At 39.4% G+C, this 18,316-nt stretch overlaps 1 protein-coding gene across 16 annotated transcripts in view; it reads right to left on the reverse strand.

Annotated features, from left to right (window-relative positions):
• PTK2 (protein tyrosine kinase 2) overlaps positions 1–18,316 on the reverse strand; it is a 222,193-nt gene that overhangs the window by 84,285 nt on the left and 119,592 nt on the right. For all 16 annotated transcript variants that reach the window (XM_074577925.1, XM_074577923.1, XM_074577920.1 and 13 more), the window contains 3 exons: positions 6,834–6,913; positions 5,218–5,280; positions 649–703 (listed from right to left, as the gene is read on the reverse strand). In XM_074577925.1, coding sequence (XP_074434026.1) covers positions 649–703; positions 5,218–5,280; positions 6,834–6,913 — 198 coding nt within the window. The remainder of the gene's footprint in view (positions 1–648; positions 704–5,217; positions 5,281–6,833; positions 6,914–18,316) is intronic.

Here is an 18,316-nt window from a genome sequence, read left to right on the forward strand (position 1 = left end):
AGTAAATGATACTAAATGCTGAGGGGACCAAAACATCTCTGTTATGAAGAAAGGCTGAGGGATTTGGGTCTCTTCAGTCAGGAAAAAAGATGACCGCTTATAAATGCTTCAAGGGTGGGTGTCAGGAGGATGGGGCCAGGCTCTTTTCAGCAGTGCCCAGCAACAGGACAAGGGGTAACAGGCACAAACTTGAGCATAGGAAGTTCCACCTAAACATGAGGAGGAACTTCTTTCCTTTGAGGGTGGCAGAGCCCTGGCACAGGCTGCCCAGAGAGGTGGTGGAGTCTCCGTCTCTGGAGACATTCCAAACCCGCCTGGACGCGTTCCTGTGCAACCTGCTCTGGGTGACCCTGCTCTGGCAGGGGGTTGGACTGGGTGATCTCCAGAGGTCCCTTCCAACCCCGACCATTCTGTGATTCTGTGATCCGAAGACTTGTTTTGAACTTTTGTCCACAAGGTTTGAGAGGCAGAGGTCTACCTCTCACAATAGCTCAGCAAGGCCATATAAATCTCTACTATCTTAGTTCTGGCAGCACAACTGCACAGCAATTCCCTTACAATGATACAGTGGAAATAACAATGCAATTTTCGATATCTGACACTGATTTTTTTTTTTGGTATTACACAATTGACTGGAACTATAATTACCTTCACAGAATCTAGTAAACTCTTCGGAAAAAAACGCCTTAACCCAACATCTTTCCTGAAACAAAAACACACACAGCATTAATATAAAAAACATCATGCAATATTATATTGCTCTTTTTCAGGGTGGTGGTTTGGGGTTTGGTTGTGTTTTGTTTTTTTGTTTAGCACATGCAATATAGTACATGATTTTCATAGTAAGGTGCTTGACAATCTCAGAGTGACAAACAGAACCATTAAAATGCCACTCCACAGCACAGGTGGGATAGCAGCGTCTTCCAGTTTAAATTCAAAAGGATATCACATTTACAACAGGTACCCGCGGTGAAAAGCATATTATTTGAAATGTTGGCTTGGGCACAGAGAAGGTTTTAGAATAAAAACTGTTCTTTGTATATTTTAATAATTTAAAGAATATTGAAAAAATATTTACAGCATGTAGTAAGCTGAGAAGGGAACAAGATAAAAATGGCAAATTCTAATAAACATCTATTAGAATCGTGTAGGAGATACAACATAAAGGAAAGGACTTCTCACCACACCACTTCAGTAAGTGCATGTTGACTGCTGTTCCACTACTGGTTTACGCTTTGCAGGAGTATAATTAAAGTGGATTTTATTTTTTTTTCATTTCTACTGTCACTTTTTCCTCATATTGAGCATCTAATGTTAAAATTCCCAGCTCTTTATTGCAAGTAATCTCACTTTTTGCATCAGTAAATCAGGATCCTAAATCTGTCTGTGAGCTTGGATTTTGAAAACTGAATCATACCGAGCTCACCTTCACACTCATAAACGGGGTTGCAGCCCTAGTTTGAAACCCAGAGCCATAAAGATTAAATGTTCTTGTGGCTCAGATGTGCTGCTCGTAGCTTACGTCTGACTGCGGATGTCGCACTACAGCTAAGCATTAACTTCAAGAAAGATACCTGAGAAGTTGCCAGAGATGTTAGTGCAGATGATGAGCACTATAGAACCAGGTATATCAAATGTTGCATGACTGTGAACTAGTTGTAGAGTATTAGCAGAAAATTCGCATGAGGAAAAGGAAAAACTGAAAGGAAAATGTAAATAGGAAAAGGACTTATATCCCTGCCTCTCAAAGGCATTACGGACTTTTTTCCTTTAAATTTAAGAGGTTACAATCTCTTTTAAACAAACACTGCTTCTGAAGTGAGTATGAAAGAAAGCTTTCCATGACTAAAGGCCTAGAACATGAGCAGAAATACATGTGGAATTCATACATTTGGCAAAAAAAAAAAAAGAAAAGCCGCTAGCCAGCCTGAGATATACAGTTCTTATTTACTGCTACCTCACGGCGCAAGGAGAAAGCCAACATTAAAGTCAATATAAAAAGCTTACTCAAAATAATAAAACAGGGTATTTTTAAAGCTCTCTACATACAATTTCACAAAACGTACTAAAAACATCCTCAACTGAGAGAAGAACGTTCACGCGCAGCAGTGAACGCTGGCATCTGTGCAATGACAGTAAGCTGAAAGATTATAAAACTTTCATAAATGTTAATTCCTTTGATGCATTTCTTCTCAAATGCAAATTATACGCGGTTTATCATCCCACACAGTTAAATAAATCTAACACACTATTACCATCTAAATAACATGCAAAGACATTTTGACACGGAATATATTAGTTTAGCATCAAGCATTTGAGAGAGAAATGGTGTTTTCGAAAACGAAGCACCCTACATCACTCCAGTATCACCCAGTTTAACAGTACTGCACCACGGGGCTGCGAGCATCTGACTCGACTCGTTATTAAAAAGAGTTGCAGAGCAGCCTTTTGCACAGATCTGTACGTGACAAATTCAGAAGAAATTCTTAAGCAGAGCAGAACAAAACACTACTCAATGAAATTTGTTAATAAAGCATATCCTATGTTTAACTGAGACGGCAGATTTATTTCCTGGGGCAGAATTTAACATAAGAAGCATAGAGGTTTAATGCCACAGTCACTAACAAACTAAGGGTACCTATAAATAAGAGATGAAGCACTGGAACTTGGACCACACAAACAGTTTTAAACACACAACCCAAAGTCCTTCCCTTCCCTCCTCAGCTGCGCTGCGTGGGGGCGAAACGGCCAACTTGGGATAGACACCGACCCGGTCCTCCCGATTAACAACTCAGACATCTGCTTTCTGATCGCCAGTAGGAGATAATTAGTAGCGAGATCCTGGTTCACACAGTTCTACTACAGCTTTGTATTTAACCTCATCTGCTCCAGCCTACGTGTGGGCTTAACTGTAAATTTATCTTTTTTTAAATGTATAAACTGCAGTAGGATTAATAAAACACCAACTACAGATAGATGATACCGCTTGCCGTATAACGATAAGCAGCTTTAGGCAACATATATCTTTATTTCTATTTTTCATCTCAATTGAAGTTACAACAAAAAAGTAATGTTAGATTAACATAATAGACCTTAACATGCTTTTTACAAAACTGTGGCTGCAGCTGTTCCTTCATATAGCTCCCATTTTTGTACTTGTAATTATCCCTGCTCTATGCTAACAGGCTTCACATTTATTATGAAAAAAATTCTTCTTTCATTACGCGAAGGCTCAACTATTAAAGGCTACTTAACAGTTTGATTCTATCTACCATTTCCCATCCAGATTTGGTTTTGTATGAAAATCCGATCAAAGACGAATATACATCAAATAGACATCTGACAAAGGCAGGCAAGAAGCAATCACACCAAATGCACAGAAGTGCCATTTAAAAATTGCACTCAGCTGGTGAAGTGCCTCATGATGTACTAAAACGAGAAAAAAACCACAAACCAACCAAACAAAAAGCCTCACTTGAGAAAGGAATATTACTTGTGTAGATAAATCTTTATAGGCTATTAAGGTGGTAAGAGAGAATGAATAAATTTTGGGGTTCTCTGGCACTTTTTGCAGACCCTTAGTAGCTTATAATTACCTATAGCCACTTTAAGGTGCTTTTATCCCTCATCTCTCCCTGCTTATTCTCACACAAAACACATTTTGCTTCTCAAAAAAACCCAGTATCTTGAAATGCACAATACTACATTTCCAACTCTGCACAGCATACCAGGGTTTTACTTCCCTTTGTCTTTCACAGCAGCAATTAAGTTATTTCCTACCAAGCCAGTTACTGCTTGGAAAACGCGTGCACTGGAAGAAACATGTCACTTAAACTGGAAACAGCCCCTTCCTGAGTCCTCCAGGAACTCTCACCTGTTACAATTATTAATGAATACTTCGTGTCAGCTGTTACGACCCTTGTTTCCTTTGTCTCAGTTTCCAAAGTTGGTCACCTAATTCCTAATGTTTGTAGCTTATGAGCTGCTAAATAACCGACTTAAAAATACCTTTCTCAAGTTCTTGCTGGAACATACGTAAACTGCAACCCCCGTAACTCACAAGCTCCCTTTTCCGGAAGAGGCTGACATGGATCTGAATTTCTCCAGGTCACAGAACTTTCAAATCTTTTTAAAATCACCTTTTAGCCTTGCCTATCAGCTCATCCTGTTCGTCCTTATTAGCCCTTTCTCTGTGGTTCCTCAACTGCCAGAAAACTAAAGTCCTTCCAAAACCCCCTAATTCAAACAAAAACAAAGCTTTAAAAATTCTGCACAGATAGAGGAGCGCTATATAAATAAGAAAGCAATTCATTTAAGTTATCTTTACCTATTAAAATCTATATATAGTTTCCTCAAAATTCCTCGTGAACTTATTCATTGTGATGAAAAATCTTATCTTCCACCTCCAAATTCTCTAACTTCACACCTCTAAAAGTCAGCACGTGTTTTATTAAAATAAAATAAAAAGTAGAGACGTCACTGCTGCACCAACCTTTTATGCTAATTTTCTGTTAAACTGTACAGTATCTTTTCACAAAGCTAATTAGTAGGGAAGAGCAGATCATTGGTGTATGGATGTATGAAACTCATTCCATGAATACAAATAAAACCAGTTTTCAATCCCCGAAGGTTCTAAAGGACTTTGGGTTGTTTGGATTGAAGCTGTCTACTCTACAACATGACCAAGTAAGCAAAATACTTTCAGTGTAGGGATACTTCTTGGTCTTCTTAAAATTTGTGATACATAGATAAATAAACTTGCTAATTGCAAGGTCACCACTCAGGAAACCCACATTCTGAGCAAAGAGAAATAAAAACAATACCACAAACATTTTCAAGTATCTCGAAGTTTACCACAGATGAGTCACAACTGAAGAACGCAACTGTGCACAGAAAACTGTTTAGAAACAGAATCACCTTAGAATTAGACTTGATGAACCCATAAACATTAGCAAAATCACAAAAAAAAATCGTAATGAGCTTCGTGATCAAGTTTAAACAACTCCAACCCTGTTTTCCTGGACCAGAGTTAGAGGTGCTCTTCCTACTTCTATACCTTGATAGGTTTCATCGCCCTTCTCTTGTATTAAAGCACTCAAAGATCTCAACAAACTTCATGGAATAAAAAATTACAACAGAAATGTTTTGTTACTGAATTGAATTTAATGTCCCTGATTAAGAAACAGTTCAAACCTCAAGCTAGAACACAATACTTACTCTAACACTTCATAGTTGGACTTCTTTTCTAATGCATTGCCTCTCATCTCTCCGTAGGATCTCCTGAAGTCAGGAAAAATATTTGAAAGCGACAATTATTGGATGATCCAGCCTAAAACTACAACATTAATGCAGTCAAAACCTTTCAGAGACTTACCATGAGAAAACATTGGCTGAATGAATTCAAATATAAACATTAGTACATTATTCTCCTGCCTCAACAGATCAGATTTTTATTTTACAAAATAATTTCACGTATGGAACATTACGCAGGACTATAGCAGTACTGCATTTTTAGAATCACTTTAAACCAGCTTAACTACGCTGCTACCCAGAGAAGTGATTTAACCTGCCCTTCAGCAGCTCCTTTCTACCTCCAACAGCGCCTCCCTCCCGGTGTCTGGGCATGTAACAGGGAGAACCAGAGGAAGCAGGGAATGATGAAAACTAACAATTTCAATCCAGACACGCTCACTCCAAAAACATAAATGAATAAATAAATCAGGAATGAGTAGCTGTTGTTGGGAGACATCTGAGATCATTGTTTTCGTGGAGAAAGTGGACTTGTAATGCTTGTGGTAAGAGAGTCTCAGTAGTCATCTACATGAAGCATCTCATGAAAATGCTCCGAAGAGCCACGGCATGAGAACCATGGGAAGCAGGACTTGGCTGACAAAATAATCGTGGATTATCATCCTCACTACATATCTTGAAATAAGGCACCAATAATTTCATAAGGGCGTAAGGAGTTTGCAGTTACGCAAAGAATTTGTGTTTTCTCTAGGGCCACTGGCAAAACTAAGAGCAAAGACATCAGGTTCTCCTGCGATACCTAGGCGATTTCTTAAGCCTAAATTTTCTTTTAATTTGGAAAGTAGTGTTCAAAGGACACATTCATTCTCTGCTAACAAGTTTACATTTGCCATTAATTTCTTATCAATATTACTTCTTCCCTAATCCCCCTGTGCAAGACAACAGCATAACTAAAGCAAATGTTTCAGGCTGGAAACTCTCCATAAATCATCAAAACCCAAAACATGCATTTCAAAAGCTGTGCTGGGAGCTCTCTCAAGGATCTCTTAATCTGATAAATTTATCTTTATTTTCCAGCTGGCGACACAGTTGACAAGAACACCAGAAACACCCAAAAGAATCCTTAAGATTTAATCATTTGAAAATAGCACCTTAAAAATTGAGTAAATGCAGAGAGGAAAGGAAGCAGTAGTCAGCTTTAATTACGTTCTCTAGCTGTAGGATTTATATATGCACAATGACAAGACTGTTTCCTAAATAACACCACAGATGCATTTTTTTAAAGTTTATTTCACTGTACTCTACAAGCCTTTGAATTATTCAGACGACGAATTTACCCAAAAGGCAGTATCAAGATGTAATAAATTAACATTTTTAAATTAATGTTAATTTAAAGATCACTAGAAATTGGTTACAACACAGTCTATTCAGTTCTTCTTCAAACTACTTTGAAGCAAAAAAAAGTCTTATGATGTTTTATTCCACTATACTGCTCAGAAATCGATGAACTATAAGCAGTTTCAAAATTAATGTATATATTCAGTCAGAAACATGTTGAATAATAAATGAAATTATCAGCTTACCGGATTTCAAGGCAACCTAGTTTCAAAGCAATTTCCTGGTCCACTTGATCTGCTATTTCTAACATATAGTCATTTTTCACCTACAGCAAAAGAAGTAGGTACGCATCACAGAAAGATCAGTTTAGCGCCGATACAGACTATAATATTGCCCAAACAACTTTAGAATAAATATATCTCTTAAGTTTAATTTTTCTGAATGACTATTTTCAGTGCACAAAGGGAAAAAAAAGAAGTTATGTTCATATTCTCCACAAATGAGCTGCGCTTTTGTAAGAAACCCATTTCAACCGCCATGAACTTGATAAAACCATTTCCCTTATCTACATCAATATTATCTATGTTTTATTAAATATAATCAAAACCTTCCCAGGAGGTTGAGCAAATGGTTGCACCTGCGTTTAGTATATGTGAACGTTTGCTGTATTCTTGAATCATCTTTGTCAACAGTTTTTAATTTTGTAGGCGCATCTAATCATTCATAGAAACCAGACAAATGTCCATATATTACTGTGAAAATAATAATAGCAGTAAGTAAAAAGAGTGGTATGTGAAAATGCTACTGCACACCGACTTAAAATAATGTCTGAAGTGGCAAGAAGAAGAAACAAGAGTGGAACTAGATGGTTACCATCTACAGTAGGAAATGAAATAGGAGCGTGCTCTGACCTGGGGGAGGCCAAGCGCTATGGCCTCACAGTCACCCCTCCCGCAGAGGGCGGCTGGGCCAAAGCAGCGTCTTTGGCCATTGCTGGCCAACAGCGTCTCCCAGCGGCTGGGGCACACTCCAGAAGAATGGTAAAGTGGCACGGGCAAAAGCTGTACCACAGAGCATGCTCAGTATTCAACAAGGTGGACTATGGTGGGGCAAAGTTCCACCACATGTCCTGGACTTACTTGTTTTATTTACTAACATCAATGTTGCTGAAAGCCTACTTTTGAGATAATGTATACGCTTATTAACAAACAAACAAAAGACAGTAAGAGAGAACAGAACTAGTGCTGAAGAATACAATTCTGCAAATCGTAGGATAGAATCCTAGAATGGTTTGGGTTGGAAGGGACCTTAAAGATCATCTACTTCCAATCCCCCTGCCATGGGCAGGGACACCTCCCACCAGACCAGGTTGCTCAAAGCCCCATCCAGCCTGGCCTTGAACACCTCCAGGGATGGGGCAGCCACAGCTTCTCTGGGCAACCTGGGCCAGCGTCTCACCACCCTCTGAGTGAAAAACTTCTTCCTCATATCTAATCTAAATCTACTTTCTTCGAGTTTGAAGCCATTATCCCTCGTCCTATCACTACATGCCCTTGTAAAAAGTCCCTCTCCAGCTTTCTTATAGGCCACCTCCAGGCCCCCTTCAGGAAGGCTGCTATAAGGTCTCCCTGGAGCCTTCTCTTCTCCAGGCTGAACAACCCCAACTCCCTTGGCCAGTCTTCATAGGAGAGGTCCTCCAGCCCTCCTGTCTTCTAAGCAACAGGCATTTTTTATCAGTAACGTATCTCTACAGAAGTACAACTTTTCTTTAACAGCTCACGTTATCCTCAATCTTATGAAATCATGAACTTGCTATTGAGATCCTAAAGCCCAAGATCCTAAAGCTGCAGAAAGTCCTGAAATATCACGAAAACCCACAAATCGAAGAGTAGATTATACCTTATGAAATAAATACACTTCATAACATTTTTTTTTGAGTGATGACATGTTGAAGGAAAACCTATCTCAAACTGCTACGGCTATGAAATCCCTAGTTTAACAGATAAGAAAGCACCACAGCAGGTTCAAAAGCTGGAGGTTCTCCCCAGTTCAGCATCCTCCCAGTAACACAGGAGCATGCACCACAGCACTCCCTCGCCACCAGTACGACAGCTGGATCCAGCCCGAGACTACACAGCAACAGACACGTGAGACTTTCCTAGTCATGAAGTGCATGAAAAATTTTAATTTGTTATTGAAAAATGTGAACGAAGAAATATGACAAACTGTGCAAGAGTGAGAATATGAATTATTACAATAGCGGCAACATCAGAAGAAAGCTTCTTGCATTTGAACTCATACAGGTACTCAGCATAACAAAACAATAAACTTTTAACTGTTCTCAATTCAACTTTGACAAATACTAATAAGAGAGACAGAAGAAATAATTGGCCTTTAGCATCATGTAGCTTACTATTTGCACACACATACGGAAATAGTCATTCTGTATTCCCATGGCAGTAATACACAAAATATGTAGAATTAATAATTGTATTTTTCTTCATTATGCATACAATTAAAAAACCCCAAACTTCTCATGTGAAACAGCATTCTATTTGAGTTTTTCTGGTAACATTTACAAAGATTTATCTGACTAAAGGTTAAAAAAAAAGCCCACCTAAAACCACAGATGGATCTGGTAATTACAAGGGCTGTAAGTGATACAAACTGAGAGAGATGCATCTTCCAGGAAGTCAAGAGATTTTCATTCAGTATTTTCATTCAAAACCATGGAGATCCCTAAGTGTCAGCCAAGTAAACAGTCACCGCTCTAGTGGACAAAATATCTTCTAATTCATGAAATAACTTGCAAACAACTGTATAAATAACAGAGAACTGTCAATTATATAACCACAGACATCATATACATCTACAGTACATATGATGGATATGGATTGATGGGCTGAGGCCTATGGGCTGAGGTTCAACAAGGCCAAGTGCCAGGTCCTGCACTTGGGGCACAACAACCCCATGGACGCTACGGGCCTGGGGCAGAGTGGCTGGAGAGCTGCCTGGTGGAAAAGGTGTTGGTCAGCAGCCGGCTGAATATGAGCCAGCAGTGTGCCCAGGGGGCCAAGAAGGCCAACAGCATCCTGGCCTGTGGCAGGAACAGTGTGGTCAGCAGGACTAGGGCAGTGATCGTCCCCCTCTACTCGGCACTGGTGAGGCCCCACCTCGAGTGCTGTGTCCAGTTTTGGGCCCCTCACTACAAGACAGACACTGAGGTGCTGGAGCGGGTCCAGAGAAGGGCAATGGAGATGGTGAGGGGTCTGGAGAACAAGTCTTGTGAGGAGTGTCTGAGGGAGCTGGGGGTGTTCAGCCTGGAGAAAAGGAGGCTGAGGGGAGACCTTCTCGCTCTCTACAACTACCTGAAAGGAGGGTGTAGAGAGGTGGGGGTCGGTCTCTTCTCCCAAGTAACAAGTGATAGGACAAGAGGAAACAGCCTCAAGTTGCACCAGGGGAGATTTAGATTGCGAATTAGGAAAAATTTTTACTCTGAAAGGGTTATTAAGCATTGGAATAGGCTGCCCAGGGAAGTGGTTGAGGCACCATCCCTGGACGTATTTAAAAGACATGTAGGTGTGGTGCTGAGGGACATGGTTTAATGGTGGACTTGGCAGGGTTAGGTTAATGGTTGGACTTGATGATCTTAAAGGTCTTTTCCAACCTAAATGAAGTGAAATTATTATATTATCTATTTATTTATAAGATATGGCAGATACATTCCATTCATTCAAAAGACTCGGCAAAGAAGATACTGCAGAAATATTTTCTGCTGGGAAATTTAAGGTCCTATCCTTCAGTATCACGTGTAAAACACTGCCTAATGTTACAAAGTGATGAAGAGTTCTCCCATCTGAATCACTCGGAATCCCACTGGTCCAACTCCCCTGCTCAAGCAGGGCCAACCTAGAGCCAGCCGCCCAGGACCACGTCCAGATGGCTTTTGAGTATCTCCAAGGATGTAGACTCCACAACACCCCTGGGCAAGCTGTGCCAGTGCTCGGTCACCCTCACAGCAAAAAACCAAAAAGGTTTCCTGATGTTCAGAGGGAACCTCCTGTGCTTCAGTTGGTGCCCATTGCCTCTGGTCCTGGCACTGGGCACCACTGGAAAGAGCCTGGCTCCATCTTCTTTGCCCTCTCCTTTCAGGTATTGGTATACATTGATGAGACCCCCCTGAGCGTTCTCTTCTCCAGGCTGAACAGTCCCAGCTCTCTCAGCCTTTCCTCCCACCCACAGCAAAGATGGTCCAGGCCCTTCATCATCTCCATGGCCCTTCACTGGACCCTCTGCCGAAGCTTGATCTCTCTTGTACTCCAAGTCATTACAACACCTGGAGGCATTTTCAAGAAATTTGGCAATCCAGAAATTTGGGTATTTCTGACCAGCAGAGATTTTGAGTAGTATCTTATCTCAACTAGTGTCCATTTACAAATACCCTTCATTCCACTGCAGAACTGCACCTGTTATCAATGGTATAGTATTTCTCTAAGAGAAAATCTTCTATAACCAAGGTTTTGTTTAACTTTAAATCAGAGCTACCATCTAGATGCCTTTCTAAATGGCACAACGTAGTAATTGAAACACAAAATTAAATTAGACCTTCTGTTCATCAGTAAGGCTATGAAACCTGTCCTGCATTAAAACTGTCAGACCCAAGCTCAGAGCATTTAAATCACGAATATTGCTTTCAGGCTCCCGTGTTATTACCATAAATGACCCCTGCAGCACCCACAGTGGCAAAGGACAGCTCAGTACTCTTTGCCCCCAGGTCTACATGAGGATATTTGAAAAGTAACCGACAAACTGAAAATGCAAATTCTACCTGAGTTCGGCTCTTATATGGATGCCCATATTCCAGAAATGTATGAAGTTAAAAAAAAATATTATCAATTTCCTTCTTGTTTATAACATCCATGCTGAGGTGTAACGAACTTGAATTGTACTTTAAATACACGCTGTCATTTCATTCTGAGAATTCACCTTCACGTACAGGCCAAGTTACTTCAGCTAAAAAGCTAACGTACCTGTTCACAAACCCCGTTAGCTAGCCTGCCTTACATCCACCCAAATCAAATATCCATCAGCTAGTTCACTTATATTTAATTAAACTGTTTTTATTTTTTTTAAATACGCATTCAATGTTTTGAACCATTTCAGCAGTTTTGCATCCCCGGGAAATTTCAGAGCTGTTATCCACCTATTCCTTGAGGCATTCAGACACCGAGAAGAACTGACTGTAGTGAAGTATTTTTTAATCCTGATATATAAAACTTCCCACTGCAGAAACTATGCGAATTTGAGGCTACTAGTATATCATGATCACATTTGTATTCATTTATTTTCACAGCTTATTGCCTTGTAGATCCCAGTACCGAAGTACTTCATTTGTTAAACTAAACAGTTTAAGAACATCTTCAGCTTCCCGCAAACGTATTTTAAAATGCTGCTATAGCCTCAAGTAACTACTATTCCTTAAATAAATAGGCCACAGAACCCAAACACTTAAAGTTTGGAGTTTCTTTCCTCTTGCCCTCTGGCTCGGGAGCTCTCACAAATTCCAATCACGTTTTCCCAGTTTGACTCTGCCAACTACAGGCACCAGAACTTGAGGAAGAAAATTTTAAAAACCCTCCCAACCCCAACAATTTGGAAGAAAAAATAAGTATTGTGAAAATTCTCAGCTTATTTGCAAGACAAAAGTGAGACATTTGCACCGTAACGCTGCAAGCAGTCAGTCGCCTACTTGAGTGCATAATTTTGGTAGTCTGATAAGCAGAAAAAAGGGGTTTTTTTTGCACATCCCAGTCCAGAAGAGATGGACAAACACAGGTATCTCATAAAGACGGAGTAAATGACATATATTCCCTCCACCTCACATTTCAGCCAACAGAGACTCTGCCCTGCTGATTTATCACGGGGGTTGTGGGTGCGGGGGGGTGTCGTTTCTGAAGTTCCTTGGAACAGTAACACGGAGTTCCAAGTCTTTCAAATTCACTACATCCTTCAACCTGAAGAGTGGGATAAAAATGCCTTTATCTGCCTAAGAAATGAGATGAAAACATTGGAAAAATACCCTCCTTCAGCATCCCCAAGTGCCTAATAGCAGAGTTCACAGAATCAGTCATGACATCCTCTCATCAAAATTAACAGCTGGACTTGATTAACATAAAGCACCGCACATGCTTTATATACACCTATTTATTTTTGTGTTTCAACTTCGGAAGGTATACAAAGAGTTTATAAGCTTCAAGAAGCCTATAGCCATAATCCTGTGGTCTAATTAGATGGAGTAGTGTCCTATTATGAATAGCAAAGGTAATAAATTGATAGAAGGAATTAATTTTGTCTTGCTTTTTTCAGAAACCTGTCCGCACACGTTCTTCTTTAAATTTCAGTAAGTCTAAGGGGAGGGGGCGAAACGAAAGCAGATTCAATTTCTACTCCCAGAATACTAATGAGAACTTCTCTTATCACCTTTAATTTTTCTCGACTATTCTCTTTGAGATGGCATTAGATCAATGCACGAGCTACTGCTCGTGCAAAGATTAGATAAGAATTTTGCAAGAGGTTGAGGATGAGCTGCATAACCTCCTAAGCAAAAAGCCTGAACAAATATGAAATGGAAGAGACGCAAGAGATAATTTAATGGTAATTAAGCACACACTGCCACAGGGCAATTGAATAGTTTTCCTAGAAGTCTTTTGTGTTTGCTCAATTATTACTTTTATTATTGTTGTTAATATAGTTAAATGAGAGAAACGAGAATATTTTTTGACTGTTGAAGAGAAAAAAGGCCCTATCTTCAAGAGCGTAAAGCCCATATACACACAAAGACACAAAAATGAAACTCTGACAAATTTAAACAATTCTACCAGTTTTTTCTGTTTACTATGAATTCAGAAGCATGTTAAGAAGGAAGAGGAACCCTGATCTGTGGGTTTTGGAGATAGTGTTATCTGGGAGCTCGTGTTTCACCTGCAGAACCACCCTTCTTGGTGGCATGTGCAGACCTTTACTTATGGCTTGGAAGTTCAGTTAACAGTGTGCGATGCCTGGAGGAAGGCTGAAGAGTGTATCATCAAGAGAGATAGATATGTGTGTGTGTGTGTGTATATATATGAATATGTGGGTGTGTGTATATATATATATATATATATATATATATATATATATATATATACACACGCTCTTCAAGCACAGCAGGTGCCACTGTTGCTGTTCTGCACCCCATTTTAATTGTTCCAAACGAGATCCCTCCAAAGGCTAAGTCATAAAAAATTATAGGATGCTATTTAATATAAATTAATTTTACCTAGTTTCTAAGACAACACTAATTTATATAAACTTGTCACACAAACCTTGTTTTGAAAAAGCACCCCAAAAAAACCCAACAGACCAAACAAGAAACTGCAAAGCAGCAACCCGTACTGATTTCCACCAGCCCAATGAAGCCTTTAAACTTAAACTTAAATGAAGTTTAAATTTTAAATGAAGCCTTTAAACTTTAAAAGGCTCCTGCTAAACCTGTGTGCCATTACTTCAGTTATGCCACAAACTAGAGACCAGGTGCTCTGGCAACAGTAAGACTCCGTGAAGTCTGTAATCATCTCAAATGCTTCACAGTCACAATGTTTTAGCAACAAAAATGCACAACGATTAGAAGACAAACACTTAGATTTACATTGGAATTATAAATTCAGGTGTTATGCTGCTAAAAGCCTTTGTACTTTTTATTTGGTAACAATCAAAATCCCAAAATATTATGTCTTAAGCAAAACACTTCGGTTTATGTTGCTTCCACTTACGTACCCATTTTGCCTTCCAGCAGAATGTGCTTATCTGAACTCTCAGAGAAAAATATATTGGAAAACAGTTTTAAAGAGGACAGAGACAAAAATAATTTATTGCTGTGGTGATTTCAAGCACCTTTTCCCTCGGATTTTTTTTTGGTAAATGTTCTAACAAGTTTAAATCAGATTTACAGTCAAGCAGGTGTATGCTTTGAGGGGGGGGAAGATTAGTCTATTTAAGTTTGATTAAACATGGTATAATGGAAATGCAAACCATTTCAGGCTTCCAGATGAGCACTACCACGATGTCAGTGTTAGAAGAAGCAAACGGATTTGGATTTGCTCATTCACAGGCTGGAAAATAAGAATCAAAGTGTGACCTACGCTTCACATCTGTAGTTAACTTCTTGGTCATGACAGCTACAGTCTACTTCACGGAAGGGATGCAATATGCGGAAAATATAAATGCCAAGCATAAATACACCTCTTGGAGATAGGAAAAAGTAGTTACACGTTCTGATAAAATGTGAAATAAAATTGTCACTCCCCAACAGACACTACCTGCGTTCAACGGATACATGCTTAGAAAGGGCAGCAGCATTTATAACAAACAAGAATTCAACATAATCCCACGCCACAATGTATTTCCTGACGTGTTAACGTCTTGACATTCAACAAGAATTCACTTTATTTACTTTCTATTCTCACCAATATGTTTAAATATTTTTTTCATCACTATTCTTCTTTGGCTAGCCAGAACAAAAATCTGTCTTCTGTCTTCAGCCTTTTGAGCATTAAAAGTTCAAAGATACTCTTAAATCACAGGAAAAGAAAGGAAGTGAACACTGAACCATGAGCTAATAAGCGTTTTCCACAAGGAAGACAGGCACGTAAACAAAAGCCCAGTTTAATTTCTGATGTCAGACTTCTAAAATATTTGGGGTTTTGCCTGAATAGGCAAATTACTGACAGTGTAACTTCTAACTTCTCAAAATTTACTAGGAAATAACGGGCGCTTTCCCAGCTATATAAATGGCTAGCAAATTCCAGCTGGTATCATTTAAAATAAAAACTGGAGACAGAGGAAAGCCCGTGTTTGTGAAGATGGAGGAATCAGAGAATAGCCCTACGCTAGTACACATGATTTAAGACAAAATCTATCACAGGCCTCGTATTTTATATACCAGCTGCTACTTTCAAAAGCCATCTGCTTCATTTTCCTGCACACTATTTTTTTTTTTTTTATGCAGCTGCAGTATTTCAGAAAAACGTTCACCCAGGCTGACAAGCCATCTTGCCAGCGCAGTTCATAAAAACACCACGCTGGATTTAAATTTCTTTATTAAGAACAAGAGTAAAATCATTCTGAACTTAGCACTGAATGCTTTCCAGCTGTTTAAGGATTTAAAAAAAAACAAAACCCAAACCTACTTGCTGTGTCTTAAAAATGTATTTTAGGTTTAAATTTGCTTATATCCGTAGAAATTATTTTTTAAAAATTATCAAACTTTCTATTGAGTTTTCTTTTCAAGCGTGACTGCTGCGGAAATTCTTTAGCAACAGTACTATCAAATGGTGTCTCAAAAAGGGCGAATACCAATAATTAGCCACCACAGCGGCTTTCCCAGCTCATTTAATGTTACCAAGAAATTTCCCACAGGATAATCTCCGATTTTTCAGGAGGACAGTTTAAAAATAAGCAATCTATTTCTCATGCTTTACTTTCCATGTCTATGACCTACTTACACAACTTAGTCCTTTTTTATTTATTTTCTTTCAAATCGGCATTGATCTGAAAACTGCATTTAAACAGCACTTCAGTCATTAAGTGCCCCCTAACGAGTTAAGTGCATAGCAAAAAAAAAAAAAAATCACAACACATAAGATATTTAGATAAGCAAACAAAGAAACAAAATGTCTTCTGTACTCCATTTAGTAAGTACCAGACGAACCATAATTATAATAGTTTAACGAAGCATGGAAAACAACGATTCACATCACATCATTTACTCCTTATCCATTTGTTCTATCCAGATATTTTTAGCTGGTGTTTTTTATGTTCAGAAATTCTGTACTTGTGCTTAGTGATATTTATATCAACAAATACAACCTTCCTCTTAACCTGCCTGTATCTGTGACAGTCTTTTATTTATTCTCCTCTTTAATGGCTCAGGTATGTTCTGACACCTGCTTTTAAACATTGACGTTTCTATTATCTGAAGGTATTTTGGTGTTTTGTTTTTTGTATATAACAACTCACTCTCGGACACCACAGAAACTGCTCATTGGGATCTTCCTTTTACACTAAGACACATCATAGAATCATAGAATTGTTGAGGTTGGAAGGGACCTTTAAGATCATCAAGTCCAACCTTTAGCCTACCCTGACAAGAGCCACTTCTAAACCATGTCCCTCAGTGCCCCATCTACCCTTTTTTTAAACACCTCCAGGGATGGTGAATCCACCACTTCCCTGGGCAGCCTATTCCAATGTTTAATAACCCTTTCAGTGAAAAAATATTTCCTAATATCCAATCTAAACCTCCCCTGACGTAACTTGAACCCGTTTCCCCTTGTCCTATCACTTGTCACCAGGGAGAAGAGGTCAGCCCCCATCTCTCTACAACCTCCAACTTCTGAAACAGAACACCAACTTCTGTGGACATTGGTCCTATGGAAGTCCAGTGAAATTTTTCCTGTAATTTACCAACTCTTAAATTCTGGCTTCTGTAACATGAAAGTTCAGAATACCTCCACATATCCAAGAGAAAAGCTGATCTTCAGCAACTACTTATGTGACCAAGACAACGACTGAAGCATATACCACATTTATTTTCCCCACAATTTCACATTCCAAATGAACAAAGCTGCTCTGTGCTCCGAGTGCTCCTGTTCAGAACACTTTTTGTTCTGCACTTCAGCAGGTACCACATTGAAGTCCACCATGATCCATGACACAGCTCTTCCGTGGTACCTTGTAAGACATAATTATTTCAAATATTCTGTAATCTGTCTTGTAGCATTAAATGCACCGCAGAAATGCTGTAGCGTACCCTGGGACAGATACATCATTGGATGAATGCGGAACAATCACCCTACATAATTGCCTATTTCCGTAATCACCAAACTGCAAAAGGAGATGGTTCCTCCAACTTCTCACAGCCGAGTCCACCCTCGTTCACCACCAGCAGGTTCCTGTAGGACACTGAATTTTCTTCACTACAGGCTCAGAATAATCAGCTTGTAAGAGTAGGGTCCCAACCCACATTACTACAGCTTCAGAAAATCTTATGCAAAATTAACCCTCAAAGATTTGTGCTTCATCTGCTCTGAACGAAGCCCCATATGCACAGAAGCCCAGGGCACGCTTCTAATGTCATCAGTATTTTTAGGAGCCACCTTAATGATTGTAATGGTGGTTTTTAAAACATGCACAGGAGGGAAACACATGTGTTTCCACCCCTATTTACCCATCTGATAATATTAAGACTTATTATAGAAGCTAAGTCTACATTAGGGAAAATTAAGGCTTTGGCTTTTTCTAGTGGAGTTAAAAGCCCCAATTCAGTATCAGGACAACATTCATTTGCCATCTGCCCCCAGCTGCTCCTCCTCTTCGTCTTCCAAGGTCACCGTCTCTCTATTATCTAGAGGTGAACTTTGACATCTCTAACTAATTTTGGAAGCTCCTCTGTTAATAATAAGGGCATTAGAGATGGGATGGGGGGGAGAAAATCAACTTCTGACGAGGCATTGTTAGGGACAGAATGGCTAAAAATGATCCCTTCTGTCCGAGCGGGCTGATCTCCAGATGTCACTGCAATACACGCTGCTGCCTCTCAGATCTTCGATAAAGTAGGACTATACTCTTGGGAGCCACAGAGTACTCAACCTACTACGCTTGCCTTGCCAACAGCTAATTTTATACTTCT

Source organism: Larus michahellis, chromosome 2, assembly GCF_964199755.1.
Source record: "Larus michahellis chromosome 2, bLarMic1.1, whole genome shotgun sequence".
Taxonomy (NCBI): domain Eukaryota; kingdom Metazoa; phylum Chordata; class Aves; order Charadriiformes; family Laridae; genus Larus; species Larus michahellis.